Here is a 17,571-nt window from a genome sequence, read left to right as displayed (position 1 = left end):
CATGCAAAAGGCTCAACCCAACAAAGAAAGCCAAGGTTATGTCATAAGTTAGTCACTGTAATGAATAGGGTGAAATGAGGCACTAACAGGGACTGCTGCGCTGTACGCACTGGTGAAAAATGTCTACTTTAACAGCTGCTCTTGGCTACAGTAGCAACAGAAGTCTGTTGTGTTTCTTGGTGCCACTTCAGTGCGGAGGGGACTGTTCTCCCTATCTTTCCATACTGTCACCCAGGGGGACGCCTGGCGAGTGTCACCCAGCCTTCTTGCCCAGCAGCAGCGGGGACGCTACCTGCTCTGACCCCTGGTTGAGACTAAAGACAGGGTGCCTCCTCTAGGCCCTTGTGTTTTTTTTATACACAAACTGCGTATAACGGCCCAGGTTTATACCAGGGCAAACTTACACTGCCAGTGGTGCCGCTACACATTCATGACAACATGGGTTGTTATAATAATTAGATTTTCTTTATTTTTTGACTTTTTACAAATCCTGCTATTTTACACACATAAATTGTATTCAAGTGCACAACGTATCTCCCAGCCAAATAGCCATTTCAACAGTTTTTTTTGTTTGAATCTGAAAAACAAAACAAACAAAAAAAAAGCTCTGCCTTGCACTCAAGGACAGAGCAAAAAGAACACCTAAAAGGAGTCATGCCAGAGAAAAATGTCAACAAATAATCCAATTAAATAAATTTGAAAAAATAAACACACACAAAACAATGACAAATGAAAGCAAATAAAAGGTGGTGTTAAAGCAACCAGAAACAGCCATCAGTGATTCCATATCACTATGGATTAGGTGACATTAAAATGGTTTGAGGAAATGATGAAAAACACAGTAGAGTATGAAGTGACTCATTGCTGCTTCAGTGCTTTCTGGTCAGAGGGCTCTATTGTTTTTGGGAGTATTGATACAAAAAGAGTTCACACACACACACACAAGCAAACTATACTGGTACTTTTTCCATTTTTGACTTTTTATTTCTTTATTTCTCCTTTTTATTATTTTATTTTTAAAGGAAGCTTTTCATCAAAGAGCGTTTTGTTCATATATAGTTTTTTACAGAAGAAAATACTATACAACCTTTTCCACCTCTTGAAACAGTATCTTGAAGATATTCATCTACACATGTAATTACCTCTATTCCAATAGTTCTTTTCAAAGTCATGTTTAAGAAATAATTAATCATAATTTCCTTGCCACAATTTTTATTTATTTTTTTTCCCCTTTTTTTCTTCTTTGTCTTCTTCATCTTATACAGTCATTCATTTTAAACTGAGGCTGGGCTACAAACATTTTTTGTTGTAATTTGGTTCTATCTGAGCACTGTAATCATTTCCTCTGTCTAGAATTCATTTCAATCACAGCTCTCATTAGTGTTCCTCGTTAGGGCACGCAGGTCCTGGCATGCCTTTTCCCATATTGAATTCATCCAATCACGGAAGCAAATAAAATCACTCCTTATTTTTTTTTCTTTAAATAAAACACAGAACAGGAGATCTTTGTCACACTAACAACTATTTGTGCATCAACGCAAAGTGAGCTAAAACAACATCATAAAGCAAAAACTTCCCTGTTAAAAGATATATGCCATATTTTTTTCTCATGAAGTAAAAATGAACCTAAAAAGTGCAAAAACACCCTAATTGTTTTTTTTACCATTGCAAGGTCACATAAATATTAAATAAAACCATTATAATTGGAGCTTAACCACAGCCATGGTAAGGAGAAAACAACAATAAATGTCATAAACACATTGTTTTCTGTCTGTACATTTCAAACATGTTTCCCAGCGCGGGAGAGTGTCCTTTAGCATGTCTCTCTGGACGTGCTGTCTCTCCATAAGTTAGACAGTTGGGGCTGCAGGAAAAGATAGTCCCGTGACGAAGCCTCGTCCACTTGTAAGTAATCACATGAGGCCTCTGAAAAAAGGAAGCTTCAAGAACTCCACCATGTCCTCTTGTTTGTTTAATTGTTTTCCTCTCGTGCTACAAAATCTCTTTTTTAAAATAATAAAAAAAAGGAACAAGAAAAGATACAATACCTGCTACGTTTTGTCTCTCATCTCTCAACTCCCTCTACATTCAGACCTCGCAGGTCCTCCATGTGGATGGCTACTTCAGTCCACATGGATCTTGAAAACCACCAGGCCTCCAGTAACCCCCTCTTTTATAATGACTGGGCAGGTAGCACCAACATATTCTCTTTCGCTCTCTCCCTCAGAATCCACCCTGCTAGCTAACCCCATCTCTGCACACCCATCAAATCAGCAAGGTAAAACTGCAGCATCAACTGGTCATGCATGTGCAACTGGAAAATGCCGCCACAAACAAAAGAAAAATAAAGCAAATAATGCGAATGGTAACAAATCATTATTTTTTTCTGAATATGCGTTTTGTTTAGCTTTTCTCATCTATAAAAGTGCACTAACCATATGCAATGCCAACAGGGTCCACAACACAACAAGAAAATATCTTAAAAAAACACACACAAAAAAAACAAACAAAAAAATAATAAAATCTGAATGAACCAAAACAAAAATCTGAATGTTGAAAAAATGAGCTTTTGGTGTCTGTCTTTTTTTTTTTTGTGTACAACCATAATGTGCTTGGGCAGCTGCATACACTGCGATCTGGGCTTTGAGGTCTGAGTTCCCTGGCCGCAGTTACTGGTCTCTGTTTGGACTGAAGGTGACCGAGGAGTCAACTGTCCACATGGAATGGAACCTACAGCATAACAACTGACCATTATGAGTGTGAGTGAATGAACCAGGAACAAACAAACAAATAAAGAAACGCACAAAAGAAATGTCACCCTGCAGAAAGGATCAACGTAGAGATGTGGGAGCCAGAAGCGCACATGCAGGCCCCTGCAACTTCACTGATAAATAAGTCATCATAGAATAACAACAACAATAGTTGAAATCAGTTATTTTGAGCACATTCTCTTGAATTCATTTTCCGTCAGTGTACAGTATTTTGTACGCGTTTCCCTTTTTTATTAGGTATAAGGGTTCTGCAGTTCATGTGATGACTGCTTCACAAAAAATTGTATATCAATGTCCACACACAACTACAGTATATAGATATATTTATATATATATAGTTAGATTTTGTTTTTGTTATTTTTCCTAATTTTTTCCACACACAAAAAAGTAAAAAACAAAACGGAAAAAAATAAATAAATTAGTCAAACATGCACGCACACAAAAAAGACTGATGTGTAGGAAATGGTTTACACTGCCAGCCATGTGTAAAAGAGGGCCTCATCTGCCTGTTTCTGTGTTCATTTCTTAATGCATAATTAAATTAATAATATTGGTCATCTTGTAAACATCATAATAAATCATTTTTGGGCCTTCACGTTTTTTATGTAGTTGTTTTCTTGTCATCTGCAATGTTGCTAACCATGATAAATGAGGCCACTTTCATTCTTGTTTCTCGTTTGTTCATAGTTAGTCGTCGAGGTGGCTCTTCCCCTCCCACTGCTGGCTCACGGGTCGGCCTCGTCCTTGTCCTGCTGCGAGCTCTCGGCGTGATTGGTGGGCGCCTCGAAAGTCTCGCCGTTGTCCTTCTCGCCGTCGGGCTCCGGCATGGAGTCTTCGTAGGAGTCGGTGTTCAGGTCGTCCTCTGGCTCCTCCTCCTCATCTTCCTCATCCTCTTCCTCGGCCATGGGCTCTTCCTCGGCGGACAGGTCGTCCTCGTTCTCGCCGGACGTGCCAGTGGCGTCGTCTTGGCTTCGTGTGGCTGCGGCGGCGGCGAGACCCAGAGGCCCTGCGCTGGACACAGGCGTGCTGGATCCAGGGCCCATGCCCAGGCCGTCATGGTGGCCCATTTTCTTGCTGAGGTCCAGTGAGTCGTTGAGACCGAGGCCGGCGGCGTTCTTCAGAAAGAACAGCGAGCTGCTGGCATCGGTGCCCAGGTTGAGCGAGCCGTCCAGGCTGATTCCCTGGCTGCCGCCGCCGTGGTGGTGGTGGTGGTGGTGGTGCTCGTACTCGCTGGCCGCTCCTGCCGAGGGCAGATACATGCTGCCCCCGGGGCCGTGCCCCAGCCCTTGCGCTCCCGGAGACATGGAGTGCATGCCGACGGGCACCTGGGCCACTAGCCCTCCCATTCCTCCGCTGCCGGCCACTGCTCCGCCGGCCTGGTGTCCGGCCTCCCGGCTGGGCGAGGAGGTGACGGTGGGCAGCTCTCCGCGCTCCTGCTTCTCGTGCTTGCGCTTGTGCGAGTCCATCTGCGACATGCCCACCACCGTGTGCTTGCACTCGGGGTACGTGCAGTGGAAGTGCGAGCACTTGAGCTTGTACTTGCAGTCGGCCACCTCGCAGTCGACGCTGGAGCTGAACTGGCAGAAGCCGGCGGCGCTGATCACGTCCTGCTTGCCGTGGTGCTTGCGGTGCGCCGTCACCTTGGTGCTGTCGGTGCAGCGGAAGCCGCAGCGCAGGCAGTGGAAGTGCGTGCTGTTGCCCGAGAACTGGCAGTCGGGGAAGTGGCAGCTGAGCGACGACTTGAAGCGCTTGAAGTCGTCCAGCACCAGGTTGTCCACGCGGTCGTGGTGCTGCGCGTGCTTGTACATGTGCGTGCGGCCGCAGAACTTGTAGCCGCAGTTCTCGCGCGTGCAGTGGTAGTGCGTGACCTTCAGCGAGAACTGGCAGCCCGAGTCCTTGCAGTCCTCGTACAGGTCGTAGCGGCGGAAGCCCTCCAGCATCATGCCCTCGTCCAGCATCTTGCGCGAGGAGGCCGTCTTGCGGCGCTTGCCGTAGGGCGACATGTCCTCGATGATCCAGAAGCGCTTCTTGGCGCCTGTCGCCGTGGGGATGGAGATGGTGTTGCCTGTGAGAGGAAGAGACAGAGAGACATTATGACCCCACAGTCAGTCAACCCAAGCAGGCCACAAGTAAGAGCACAAAACACCCAAATTAGATCTCTATGGCATAGACCCCCCCACCCACACTCTCACACTGATTAACCTAGTTAATCCAGATCCTTACTTAGCTCTGTTTGTGACATAAGCCTTTTAATACTTTTTTATAACACAGTGACACAATGACACAGGAGCAAAACCTTCAATGAATATTAGTCACTGGTAATAATAATGATAATAAGAGCTTGACATTTTAACGGGTGTCTACCAGCTTACACAACAGAAGCCGGAGTAGCCCTGGAACCCGAGGCACCTCTAAACCCCAGTGCTTTATGGGAAGGGCACGCTTCAGCGAGCAGCCTGAGGTCAGTGCTAATGATGTGATCCTTGTTCTGGCCCGGCGAGAATCCGAGGCCTCGATAAAACTTTAGCATGATTAAAATAGGGGCCCCTCTTAAAGCAGCCGGCTAATGGAGGCTAACCCAAGGGCCGGGGCCCTAATGGCAGGTGTGTGATATACTGCCTCATCACTGCGGCACTGTAACTACCTTCCATTACTAACTGGGTCTAATGGCATTTGCTTAATGGAAGGTAAGGTGTCACCTCACCTAGAGGGAAAGAAAATACGAGCTAAACAAACAGACAAATTGCCTTCACGTGCAGATGTCCACCCCCCCCCCCCCCAACCTCCCCACCCCCACCCCACTCCCTTTACAAGAATTCCTTCAACAGAAATAAAAGTGTTTATGAATGTGACAGCTCATGTATTGCGTCAAATAAAACATATGTTGTTGTCGTTATAAAGATGAGAAGTAAAATGACACTGTGTGATGCTATGCTAGAACATGGCTGAGGTAGACAGTCTAGGTCTGACACAGTGGCTGCTGCGGTGTTTGGGTCGGTTTGGCGGCATAAGTACCTGCAGCATCCTGCACTATAGGGACGTCATTTTTAACCGGAGACGGAGTGGCAATGATGGGGCTGAAAGCTGGTGTGTTGGTTGGCATGACAACGCTCCGAGTGGCTCCGAGAGAGGCGCTGAGCAGAGAGTAGGACAGACAGGATGGAGACAGGAGGTATGGGAGAGAAGGGAGGGGCGGCCGCAGCAGGGCCGGAGGGTAGGAGGAGAGCGTCGGAGACTGGAGCGGGGCCGCCGACGCCTGAGAGGGCGGTGGAGGAGGTGGCGGAGGAAGAGGAAGAGGAGGAGGTGGAGGTGGCTGAGGGGCGTTTGGGGGAGCGGGAGTGTCGGCTGGGGCAGTGGAAGCAGGAGGTGCACCGGCCTGGCAGCCTGGTCCTACAGCAGACAGGTTGTCCAGGAGGTGGAGGAGGAGGAGGAGGAGGAGGAGGAGGATAGGACAGGACACACACACAGACACAAAGACAGACAGGTGCACAGTGGACACACACACACACACACACACACACACACACACACACACAGGAATGGGAGGTAAAGAAGGGGAGGGAAAGATAAAATAATGAAATAAAGCGAGCCAGATGACAACAAAACCCAAGCAACAGCCAAAAGCAACAATGGTGAGAATGGAAGAACAACATTTTGAAACAAAACGATGAAAGTGTAGAAAAAAAATCATTCAGTGAAAGAAAGACTACTCGCTCACTAGAATTTTCTTTTCATAAAGCAGAATCAAAGCCCTGAGTTTAACCACATCAATCTAAATTTACCAGAAGAAAAAAGAAAGGAAGAAAGAGAGAGAGAGACAGAGAAATGCATCAGATCTGTTTTTTTTCTCGCTCATTGTCAGCCTGCACTGCCTCCTCTCTGAAGTTGCCAAGGGGATGACATTAATGTGCGAGAGGAGGTGGAGGGAACCATATAATAAATTTACTGCCCCATAATTTGATAAATGCCATTACTGTGGAAAACATTTGGCGGGTCTGATGTTTCATGGACAAGTGGTTACTTTTATGAGACTCTCGACTACAAGGGAATGAATGCGAAGTGGGAAGGGGGGTAACACACACAAAAGACGTGCCTTCTCCCTGAACACTTAGCGTGAGTGGACACCAGTAACACAATAGTGACTTAAGAATATCTGGACGTTCTAAGAGTGAGGGTCAGCAAATACTCCTGAGTGTTTGTCCATAATTGCGTGGCCGTGGAAACCCGATGCTGCTTTCATACATTAGAGTGTGTGTACACTCAAGAAGAACGGTGAGAGGGTATACGTAAGTCCACTAAACAACATGACAAGTATATTTAGACAGCCTGTCATGTTGCGTCTTCATCACAGGCACTGAAGAAAAGAGTCGGCGTTCACGTGCTACGTTAATTACGCTGAGGGCTTCAATCTTTAGGAGTTTGCTTCATCTAGGAAGTCTCTCGTTCGAGCTGTTCTCAAAAGCGAGGCGCTTGAGTCACGGCATGTGTCTGTGTGCCTGCTGACTGGTGGAGCCGTGGCACGTTTGGCGGGCTCCGACGCGCGGGGTGGGGAGCAAAAACCTACCTGCCGGCGAACTCTCGTTGCCCACGGGGGTGCTGGTGCAGCTGCGGTCCTGATTGGACGACTCGGAGGAGAGCCCCAGCGGGCTTCCTCCCCCCATGTAGTCCATGTAGTCGTCGCCGTCGTCCATCATACTGGAGAAGCCGGCGGTCAGGCCTGGCTGGCCGCCGCCCATGGCGCCTGCAGCCATGCTGGCCATCTGCTGGAGCTCCTCCGGACGCTGGGCAAGGGGCATCATCTACGGGAGGGGGGAGGGGGTTGACGGGAGATGTCAGAGAGAGGCCTTCAGCCAAGTGTCGTCATGCACACTTAGACATAATGAGGGGGCACAGGGGCCTACAGGTCGAGGAGCTCCAGGCTCCGCTGACAAAGCCACTTTGAGGCTTATACGGTTGGATTATAAGACGCCGCATCAGGCGAAATAGGCAAAGCAGTTGTCTCTATGATGAGAGAAGGGTGAATCATTTCTTTATCCGGGCAAGCTGATGTGAATGGGGCCCTTTAAAGACGGCTGGCATTGGTGTCGGTGGCTCACCTGGGAGGGAACCCGGTCAAAGTTCTTTCCCAGCATCCTCCTCATGTGCTTGCGCGCGTGCGAGGTCATCTGGTGCTTGAGCAGGAAAGAGAACTGGCAGCCCTCGCGGATGCAGTGGAAATGGCTGTTCACCTGGTTATACTTGCAGCCTGCGACGGGAGGAAGGAAAAAACACACACACACACACACATACACACACATACACACACACATACAAAACCACAGACAGTCAGAGACGCTCTTCTTCAAAAGAGGACATAGTTTAGCACGCCTTCCCTACCGCAAAAAAGCCTATTTGATGAGCCCAAAAATGTAGCCGCAACAACAATGAGAGAGAGGTGAGCTGGTGAAGCTGGCTGGATTTGTGAACTGGGCCGTAGGAGGAATATGGATGAGTCCGGTGTCACACTGTGCATGTGAAGGCTTTTGGAAGATTAGACCTGTGGTGCTCTTTTATTACAATGACATCTTTTATTCAATTTGGAATTTACATAAATAAATTCTCACATTCAGCCAGGCAATAATGCACAACCAGGCAAACCAAAGTAAACATACAATTATTTCTATATTAAATTCATTTTTCAAAAGCCATCTATTGTCGTCGGCTGTTGTTTTCTGCTCTTTCTCCACCACCACTTTTCTTGTTTAATGCGAAGGCTGTACAGATTTTAATTGCTATATGTTTTCAAATTAAATGCCGGCTTTTGTGCCGGCTAATCAAATATCGTAGGAAGCTGGTAATAATTTTATTATGAATAATGCACACTAAAAATAATTGAAAGAGCAACATGTGGGGCAGGTGCTGGCTTGTCAGTTACCATGGCAGCCGCGGCGCTACACAATGCTTGTTGTCATTAAATTGCTTTTGTACACACTGACGTTGCACTTGACAGCATGCAAAGTTGGGTAAATAGCAGTAACTGGTGAAATATCAGGGGCCTGGCGTGTGCGAGGGACCGGATCTAGGAAACATCATCACCAGGGCTCTGTTTAATGTGGCTGCCATGGATACCGCTGTCGGAGTCCAGCTGAACCATCAATTCTTTATGACTCGAGTGCTTGCTTTTGTAATATACCCCCTCCCTCTCTCTCTCTCGCTCCAAAGATATCACTGGCAGCACTGTGCAAAGCTTTCCAGTGCATACACACCTTTGGAGCTCTTCTACAGTTGCAGATGCACTTTGTTCTCAAAGGAAAGTTCCAAGGAAGTTTCTCTTTATTATCTTTATTCTTTTCCCTCTTCATGGAAATGAGTGGGTGAGAAAAAAAAAAAAAACCTTCAGTTTGCTCTGTCGAGATGTGCAATGCTGTTGCTGATGGAGACTGGGTAAAGAGCAGCCACACAAACACACTGCGTCAGACAGGCTGGGTAATTAACAAACCTGCGTAATTGCTCATTCCTGACAGGTTAAATATACCCAAGAAAACAACTTTGGTTTGATTGCCTACTATAAATACAGAAGTATTAATGTATGACAAAAACCCGGGGCCAAGCGTTGTTTTTTCTCTCTCCCAAGGGCACCACTTAATCTGCAGGAAATGCAATGGAGCTTCCCTGACAATTAGAAACTCGGAGGCCAGAAACACCACGCAACACGCAAACAGTAATCAGCGCAAACCTGGAATAACACTGTTGTCATTGTTTGATGTGATTGTGTCACTTTCGATGTTAAATACTAAAAGGGTGTGATGCCGGTGAACAGATGTCACCAACTAATGGGATACATGGGACCAAAAAAAAAAAAAAAACAACTTGGCAAAAAAGCTGCTAAGTGCGTGTGTGTGTGTGTGTGTGTGTGTGTGTGTGTGTGTGTGTGTGTGTGTGTGTGTGTGTGTGTTTGTGTGTGTGTGTGTGTGTGTGTGTGTGTGTGTGTGTGTGTCAGTGTTTTTCTTTGCGCCGGGTGCGTTGGTCTGTGAGGGTGTGACAATTAACATCTCAGTGTGGGGGGTGCGAGCGCTTCACGGGGCAGTTGGAGCGTGTGGAAAGAGTGTGTTCATTCCTTCCTTCCCTCCATTGGCCGCGACAGTGCTCTTTACATCCCTCCCCCAGTTTCACAGCTCGTCTGGTTCCTCCGCCTCCCACGCCGGAACGGTGCGAACCAGCCAGATTTCATGCCCCTCAGAGCTTTTCCAGTGTGCGGTCAGTTTGCCGCGCACATGAGGTGTGCAGCGCGAGAGCGACTGTAGTTTGGATTGGCTACTTCAAATTAAACAGCTGAGTGAATGTGAGGAGTGATGCATTGTGGGGGGTGTAGTTCTCACCTAGCCTGCCACACTCTTCTCTCTTGGTGAAGTACTTAAAGCCATTGGCAGCCCGCCTCTCGGCCTTCTCGTGCTTCTTGACGTGCCAGGGCAGCTTGGTGGTGATGTTAGTGACGAAGAAGCAGCCAGGGCGCAGACAGTGGTAGTGACCCCTCATGCGGAACTCGCAATGCTGCGGAGAAATGAGGAGTCAATGAGGAGGACTTCACCAATAACAATGAGTGAATGAGGACCTCAACAATAACAATGAGTGAATGAGGACCTCAACAATAACAATGAGTGAATGAGGACTTCACCAATAACAGGCCGCTGGAGTGTTTACATTAACTCACTCAGCTTAGTAGTACACGCTACTGTGAGAGCCCATACATTCTAACCGCAAAAATTAACCACTGGGGGAAAAAAACCTAGATTTTTGACATGAATGCATTGCATGATGATAGCACTGTGCTAAACAGTGAGGTGTGCTGCACTACTTTAGATGAAAGTAGGTTAAATCACCACTGGTCCGCTACAGAATACTTTTATTTTCATTTAAAGTTTTTTTGTTTGACTTTGATGCACAAAATCCCCGACACTTTGGCCACAACTCATTCAGCACAGAGTTCAACGCTGGTTACTTCCTCTAAACTCATTTCTAGCTAGAACCCATTGACGTGCGTATGTGCGTGCGTGTTCGTGTATGTGTGTGCGCGTGTGTGTGTGTGTGTGTGTGTGTGTGTGTGTGCATGTGTGTGTGTGCGTGTGTGTGTGTGTGTGTCTGTGTAACCTGCCTCTAAACTGCCATCTGTTAGAGAGCCGCACAGGAGTGGGGCAAACAGGATGAGCTCTCCTCCTGAGTGGCAGCGAGAGGCGGGGGATGTTTAGGAGAGAATCCTGGGAGATGCATACACTAGATGAACTCATTTCAAACATTTAACAGCCAACGAGGCCACCGAGCAAAGGGGTGGAGATTAGGTAGAGTGTTTTTTCCCTCTACTAGCTTGACTGCTAGAGCCGTAGATTGGATAATCTGCCACTTTTGAGCCTGGTATTGGTTTTATTATTTGCTTTAAAGAGCCCAAAAGTTTCAGGAAAGCACCTTGAAACCATTTTAATTGCTTTGGCACAAAATAAATAAAATGTAATCAAACTGGATTGAACAATAAAAAAAAGATTTCAGTTCACTTGGTCTACACTGGAAGTATGACTTCTCTCTTGCTTCTTTTGTTAAATGAAAGATTACGTTTTAGCCCTTAACCCTCTTTTGTCCCTGAACCCACCTGATTTGGACAGAGACACTGCAGCGAGTAGTAGGAGAACTGATCTCGCACGTTGATCAGGTTGTTGTTGGGGTTGATGTGGTCCAAGCAGTGGGACTCGGCCTTCCCAGAGGTCTTGCACACATACTTGCAGTTCCCAAACAGACAGTGGAAGTGGAACTTATTGGAGTACTTGCAGTCTGTAGCGAGGCAAGGGTCACTGAGACAAAGAGAGAGCACGTTTTAGTGGACAATGGAGATCGGTTCACTTCTCAGAAACGTCAGTGCAGTACTGAAAGTGCAGTGGAGTAATATGGTAATTCACATGGCTCTTGATAGAAAATGATTGGTCACTTACTTGTCCTGGAACTGCAGGAATCCAGGCTTGACCTGAGGCTTGGCGTTCTCCAGTGAAGTGGTGGCCAGGGGTGAGGAGGCGGGCAGGTTGGGCATGGAAGCGGGCAGCTGGGGGATGGAGCCGGTCAGGTGCTTCCAGGCCAGCAGGGAGGGCGCGGCCACGCTGTACCCGCCCGAGGTGGCCAGGCTTGGGACGTCCATGGGGGGAGTGTTGGCCATGGAGATGGAGGTGGCCAGCTGGCTCTGAGGCCCCTCGGAGGCCTCCTTCCCATCACTGTACGGGGACTCGGACTTCACCTTCAGATTGGCCCTGAAGTGAAAGCTGAAAGAAGGCCACAGTGTTATGTTAAATAATGCTGGGGTTTAGTTACAGTACATGTTGTAGTTATAGTTACAATTACAACTAGAGTAAGAGTAAGTTAAAAGTTACTCTCGATGTAATGGAGTGGTGGGTACATACTTAGCGTGTTTAACGGCTCCATCCACTGTGCTGAAGAGAGCTCCACAGTCTTCGACCAGGCAGTGGAAGTGAACTTTGTGTAAAAAGTCACACTGAGCTTCACAGAAATCGTCGGTGTCAAACCTAAAGGATGTGAGAGATAAGGCAAGCGAAAACAACTGTGAGCATATTTCCTTGTACCTGAACAATGAACTATATGTGGCTATTTTGTGTTTTCACACCAGTGAGTTTATTCTTGCTTGCAAAATCTATTGCTGGGCTATGTTTTTGGTGGTTTGCACTGGGTATGATCTGACTTTTTGGTAGTCTGCTCTGTTCTTAACTAGTGCTACTCTTTGCTGCCACTGTTCTCTAGGCCTGACTGGTCTGCTGTGCTGTACCTGCGCAGGTAGGTCCTCCACAGCTCCACAGGCTTCTCTGGCAGGGGTCTGCCCATCACGCGGCACAGGTACTGGGCCGCCTCCGAGGTGTCCGTCCCCTGGTTGTTCTCAAGCTCCGTCTTCAGGTTCAGGGCGCTGAAGAAGCCCGGGTTGACCTGCGTCATCTGCAGAGTGTCGGAAACAGGAGGGGAACAGTTACCACTCCGCTAACAGGCTTGCTGCATCTGCTACTGCAGCTACTGTCGTCACAGAGGAGACGCTTCAGCTAAACACAGGCCTGCTAAGTTTACAGCCTGTCTGCCCCCGGGGCTGATGCCAGACACACACGTCAAACGTCCTTTGTGCCCCCCCCGTCCCCCCCCCACCTCTACCTCTCTCCAGCCCACACTTTTTTTTCTTGTGTGATGTAGGCTAGTTGTTTCTAGCGAGTAGCAAATTTCATAATTTCGAATAGACTGACAAAGCCAGAGTGAGTAAATAATGCTACAAGCCAGAGTACTGTCAAGGCTATGAACCATAGCTGTTTTGTGCTTCCTGAATGTGTATCCAACAAGAGCAGAGGAGGGGGGTGGTGGGGGGAGAGAAAAGTGAGTAGCCCGGAGGAAAAATGAATTCTGAGACGTCTTTAAATCATCAAGGTAATGGAAGCCAGCACCGCACATTTGTATTAGTCAGAGGGAGGGGGGAGAAAAAGATGTATGATTAAAACAATGTCCATTTTAATCTGTACCAAAACACACAACATTTAAATATCCGTCCAGTAACGTTTACAGGCGGTAAAAAATGAGGGTGACGGTTGCTCTTTCCCTCCACCCACCTGACTTTTTAATCAAATAATTTACAAAGTCCATAAATAAAGACAGAGCGAACGGGCCGAAGAAAGGGGAAGAAAGGAGGGAGAAAAAATGCCTGCCGAGTTCAAAACAGCTCATCAAAAAACAAACATCTCTATATATCTGGCGTGGCGTGCAGCTCCTGCTTCATTATATTAATTTGTGAGCGGCGGGCAAAAATTACAGGAGGGTGAAAAATGGCTGGAAAATTTAAATGATACAAACTCATCTTATTAGTGGTCGAAACATTAAAAAAAACAAACATCCCCCGACGCGCCGTGCTAATTTGTCTGGGGATGAAAAGCGTTTTGATGGATGGATCTTACCTTATTCATAAGTGAGGATAAAAGAGATGTATTTGCCGGTGCAGGGTGTCCATTTGATTCATTACTAGAACAAGGAAAATGAACAATGTTTAGTCAAGATTTGCATGGGAATAGTAAATATTATTATTTATCACATAGTGTGAATATGCAAGACAAGAGAACGGGAGCGATTGCTCTCCGAAAATGAGTTATATAACTCATGAAAATAAGCAAGGGCTGTTTTCATATAAAGGGTGGATATTGATTAAAACAAACAACCAAATAGACAATATATATGTCCATGCTGCGCATGCACCTATTGAGGCAAAAATGCTGTGCTTAATTTTTTTTTTAAATCTATTATTCTGTGAAGTTTTACATCAATTTTTAGGGGCAGGATGGCTTGGTGCTGATCTCCAGCACCTTGACCGTGGATGCACACCCACCCTGGTCTAGGGGAGGGTTTGCAACACGAGCACTCACGCTAATTAACACTACAGGGCATTATACCAGCCGTAAATCAGACCCAGACACAGTGGATAGACACACAAGGCCCATCATTAGGGCTCTCTTAGCAGTGGCACAGGGCATTGATCTTTCTGGCCTGGACACCCCCACCCCCCCACACACACATCCACACACATCCACACTCACTTACTGTGCAACCGGCCACGGGCCGTACCTGTGGTCTTTCTTACTCAGGTCCAGGCTGTGCTCCTGCACGGAGTCCTGGGAGGCCCCTGAGGCTCCATCCACGGGCTCCTGCTTCACATGAACCAGATTGAACTGGTTGGCAGCGGCAGGCAGCCCATTCCCTAAGGAGTGAGAGAGAGAGAGCGAGAGAGAGAGAGAGAGAGAGAGAGAGGGATAGAGAGAAGAGAGGGAGGGAGAGAAGGAGAGAGGGCAGAGACAACAAAGTTATTGTTGGTCAGCATTATTATGCTGTGACGAGATCCAATCTGACTTCTGTCCTGGCCGAAGGAGGACTCGGAGTGATAATTATGGCGGAATTATGTCAGGCCGTCAGGGCTTTTAGACGGTGATTGAGCGGCGGGTGGAATGGGGGAAAAAGACTCCTTTTTCAGCAGCACTTGTCACATCTCGTTTGCTGGCCTGCCTCTTAACTGGTCATTACCCAGGATGCTAATGCTGAGGGAAAGTGGCAGCTTCAGACTGGACACCCATCCCCCCCACCCTCCACACACACACACACACACACACACACACACCACTTTCACCAACCCCCTTTCTCCTTCCCATCACCCGCCACGTCCTTGTTGGCCTGACAACGGACGGCGCCCGGCACCACTGAGCATGCCTGAGAGGAGCGTCTGCAGTGTCGGTCAGATTGGAGGTGACAGCCAATCAGATCAGTTCAAATAGCGTGACCTCTCGATCGGATTTTTCAAAATAGGTATTCAGTAGATGTGGTGAGTGAGGACAGGTGTGTGTGTGTATGTGTGTGTGTGTGTGTGTGTGTGTGTGTGGAAGGAGGGAGGAGTGAAAAGATAAAGAAGGGGGTAAAAATGCTGACAGGAATGTGTTCCCTGGCTTTCTCCGCAATCCCCAAGTGATTGAAATATTAATTTGTCCTCAGGCTACGCCGAGGAAGCCCTGGCTTTTGGTAGTCAGTAAGTGGTGTTTTATTAAAAAAAGAAAGGGGAGGATTGCGAACGGGCGTCCCTGGCATAACCTCTTGGCGAGAGTGCTGAGTGCATCAGCCGTGATTGGTTTCATAGGGGGGCCGTGTTGTTTGTGAGATGGGTGGGGTGTGTGTGTGTGTGTGGGTTGATATGCTGAGGAGCAGTGACAGGCAAGGACACCGCAGAGTTCCTCTGGCCTTGGCCCTGTGGCTCTGAGGGCCACTGCCTTTCTCCTGCGAAGGGGCGGCATGGAAGGAGCCTTTTCCGCTTGTGTTTACATGCACACACACACACACACACATACACACACACACACACACACACACACACACACACACACACATGCTGCTGGAGAAGGGTTGGACTGGTTGACTCTAAGCCTCATGTCTAAAGGATTTGGATGTGTGTGTGTGTGTGTGTGTGTGTGTGTGTTTTTTTATCTGGGTTCAAAGGGGATGTGTCCGGGGTGTCATGGCTCAGAGCTGAAATTGGCCTGACAATGGCGGAGGGGTTTTGTCGGTGTCAGGCTGGCTGCTGGTCCCATTGTGTGTCTGCTGTGTAATCCTCATCTGATTAATGATTCACTCACTACCCCTCCTCTCCTCTCAACCCACCACCCCCCACCGCCCCACCCCCAGAGCACCAGCCCCTGCTCAAGAAAGAAGAAGGAGAAAAGATGAAGAATAAGAGGTAGACGGAGGAGAAGTAGAAGGTGAAGGAGAAGAAGAGAGAGAGATTGAAATTAAAAACGACAGCGGACACCCATGCACCCTCCCTTTCACCACAACCCTGATGGGAGAGAGAGAGAGAGAAAAGAGAGAGAGAGAGAGAGAGAGAGAGAGACTGAGAGAGAGAATAAGAGCAATTATCAGGGCAACCTCGCCAAAGCGTCACCCGATCCCTGGCGGGGCCTGGCCCCAGCGTTGTCACAGTTGGGATCAAATTGAGCCTGAGCCCTCTCCCTTGGCCCCACGTCTCCACACGCACAAACGCCACAGCGGAGGCAGAGGCAGGTGAGGCGGCGGCGGCAGCGGCAGCCACCGCGCAGAGGGAAAGTCATTAAAACATTTATCAGGGCTAATAATCTGCCCGCGCACAGTCCCTACTACAGCCATCTTACAGCTGGGGGAGAAATGAAATAAATAAGTAAAGTAAAAAATGGGGGGATTAAAAAGGAAAGAGAGAAAGGGAGAGAGAGAGTGGGGAAAAAAAGAGTTTGATCTCAAAGCAACGTTTTCTGGAAATTATCCAAGAGTAACAGTGTAGCGTGTAATTACTCCCGCTAAGTTGCAACGCTTGTGAAAGATCATTTGTACTGTGGCGCCAATTAGTCAACCCTTCAGAAGCTAGAATCTTTAAAAAACACTCCAGGGGAAATTGGTGTGAAACTGATAAAACAGTGAATATTAAATAAAGAGTGAGGTGGTGAGGGAGAGGAAAGAAAGATACCTCAGTGCAGCGCGGCATCAATCAGCCGCTGCACATGACGGAGCCCATCTCACGAAGAAATAGCAACAGTTCCAGATGATTATCGTGCTCACTGGTGCCTAGCTCAGAAAAAAAAAGAGACGACCCCCCTGCCCTCTTTCCTCCTGGGCTTTGAAACTAGCCACAGCGTAGAACTCTCAGTTCACTCTGCCCTTGCAGCTTCTCACCACTTCCTCTCTTTAAATTCACACTAATTTGTTCACACATATTTTCTCGGCAAATGTGGCAAAATAAGAAACGAGTGCATGACGACCCCCACGATTCTAACAAACCATGTATAAATGTTTGTGTGTGTGTGTGTGTGTGTGTGTGTGTGTGTGTGTGTGGGAAGGTGTGTATGGCAGAGGCAGGGGGGTTCTCAGAGGCCGGTAAATTAAACATGAGGCGTGGTGCGGCGGGGCAGGAGGGGCTCGGAGAGGAGCTGGGACAGAGCGCTCCACCCTCCCCCCCTCCCCCCTTTCTCTCCGCTGGATCACTGCGACTAAGGGGAAGTCGCACCATCTGCGCTCCCTCTCCTCCCATCCACCTCCACCGCCTCCCACCACGCCTGTTTCCCCACCCGCCAGGCGCACCCACCTCCCAACCCCGGCCTCTTCCACAGCCCCGGCTCCATCTCTCGCTCCCTACCTGCTGGAGTGGGCTGTGGCTGGGTTGGGGCCCCCGTGCCTCCCTCCCTCTGTCCCTCCGTCCCTCAGCAGCTGCCCTGCTCTCCCAGGGCCTGTCCTTCTCCAAAAA

General features: G+C 48.0%; 1 protein-coding gene across 14 annotated transcripts in view; it reads right to left on the bottom strand.

Moving 5' to 3' along the window:
- Nucleotides 1-443: 443 nt before the first annotated feature.
- The window catches only part of casz1 (castor zinc finger 1), a 185,274-nt gene continuing 168,146 nt past the window's right edge, over nucleotides 444-17,571 (bottom strand). For 6 of the 14 annotated variants that reach the window (XM_076276070.1, XM_076276064.1, XM_076276065.1 and 3 more), the window contains 11 exons: nucleotides 14,364-14,520; nucleotides 13,727-13,790; nucleotides 12,568-12,731; nucleotides 12,188-12,310; nucleotides 11,729-12,049; nucleotides 11,392-11,590; nucleotides 10,130-10,301; nucleotides 7,868-8,016; nucleotides 7,336-7,570; nucleotides 5,787-6,161; nucleotides 444-4,836 (listed from right to left, as the gene is read on the bottom strand). In XM_076276070.1, the coding sequence (XP_076132185.1) occupies nucleotides 3,497-4,836; nucleotides 5,787-6,161; nucleotides 7,336-7,570; nucleotides 7,868-8,016; nucleotides 10,130-10,301; nucleotides 11,392-11,590; nucleotides 11,729-12,049; nucleotides 12,188-12,310; nucleotides 12,568-12,731; nucleotides 13,727-13,790; nucleotides 14,364-14,520 (3,299 nt within the window). In that variant the 3' untranslated portion in view covers nucleotides 444-3,496. The remainder of the gene's footprint in view (nucleotides 4,837-5,786; nucleotides 6,162-7,335; nucleotides 7,571-7,867; nucleotides 8,017-10,129; nucleotides 10,302-11,391; nucleotides 11,591-11,728; nucleotides 12,050-12,187; nucleotides 12,311-12,567; nucleotides 12,732-13,726; nucleotides 13,791-14,363; nucleotides 14,521-17,571) is intronic. The other 8 variants (XM_076276067.1, XM_076276071.1, XM_076276077.1 and 5 more) reach the window with 4 other exon arrangements.

Source organism: Alosa pseudoharengus, unplaced genomic scaffold, assembly GCF_046254945.1.
Source record: "Alosa pseudoharengus isolate Yale_2024_CS ecotype anadromous, Long Island Sound unplaced genomic scaffold, YU_APseudo_1.1 YU_APseudo_1.1_scf_9, whole genome shotgun sequence".
In the NCBI taxonomy this organism is placed as follows: domain Eukaryota; kingdom Metazoa; phylum Chordata; class Actinopteri; order Clupeiformes; family Clupeidae; genus Alosa; species Alosa pseudoharengus.
This window is presented reverse-complemented; position numbering and strand designations above follow the sequence as displayed.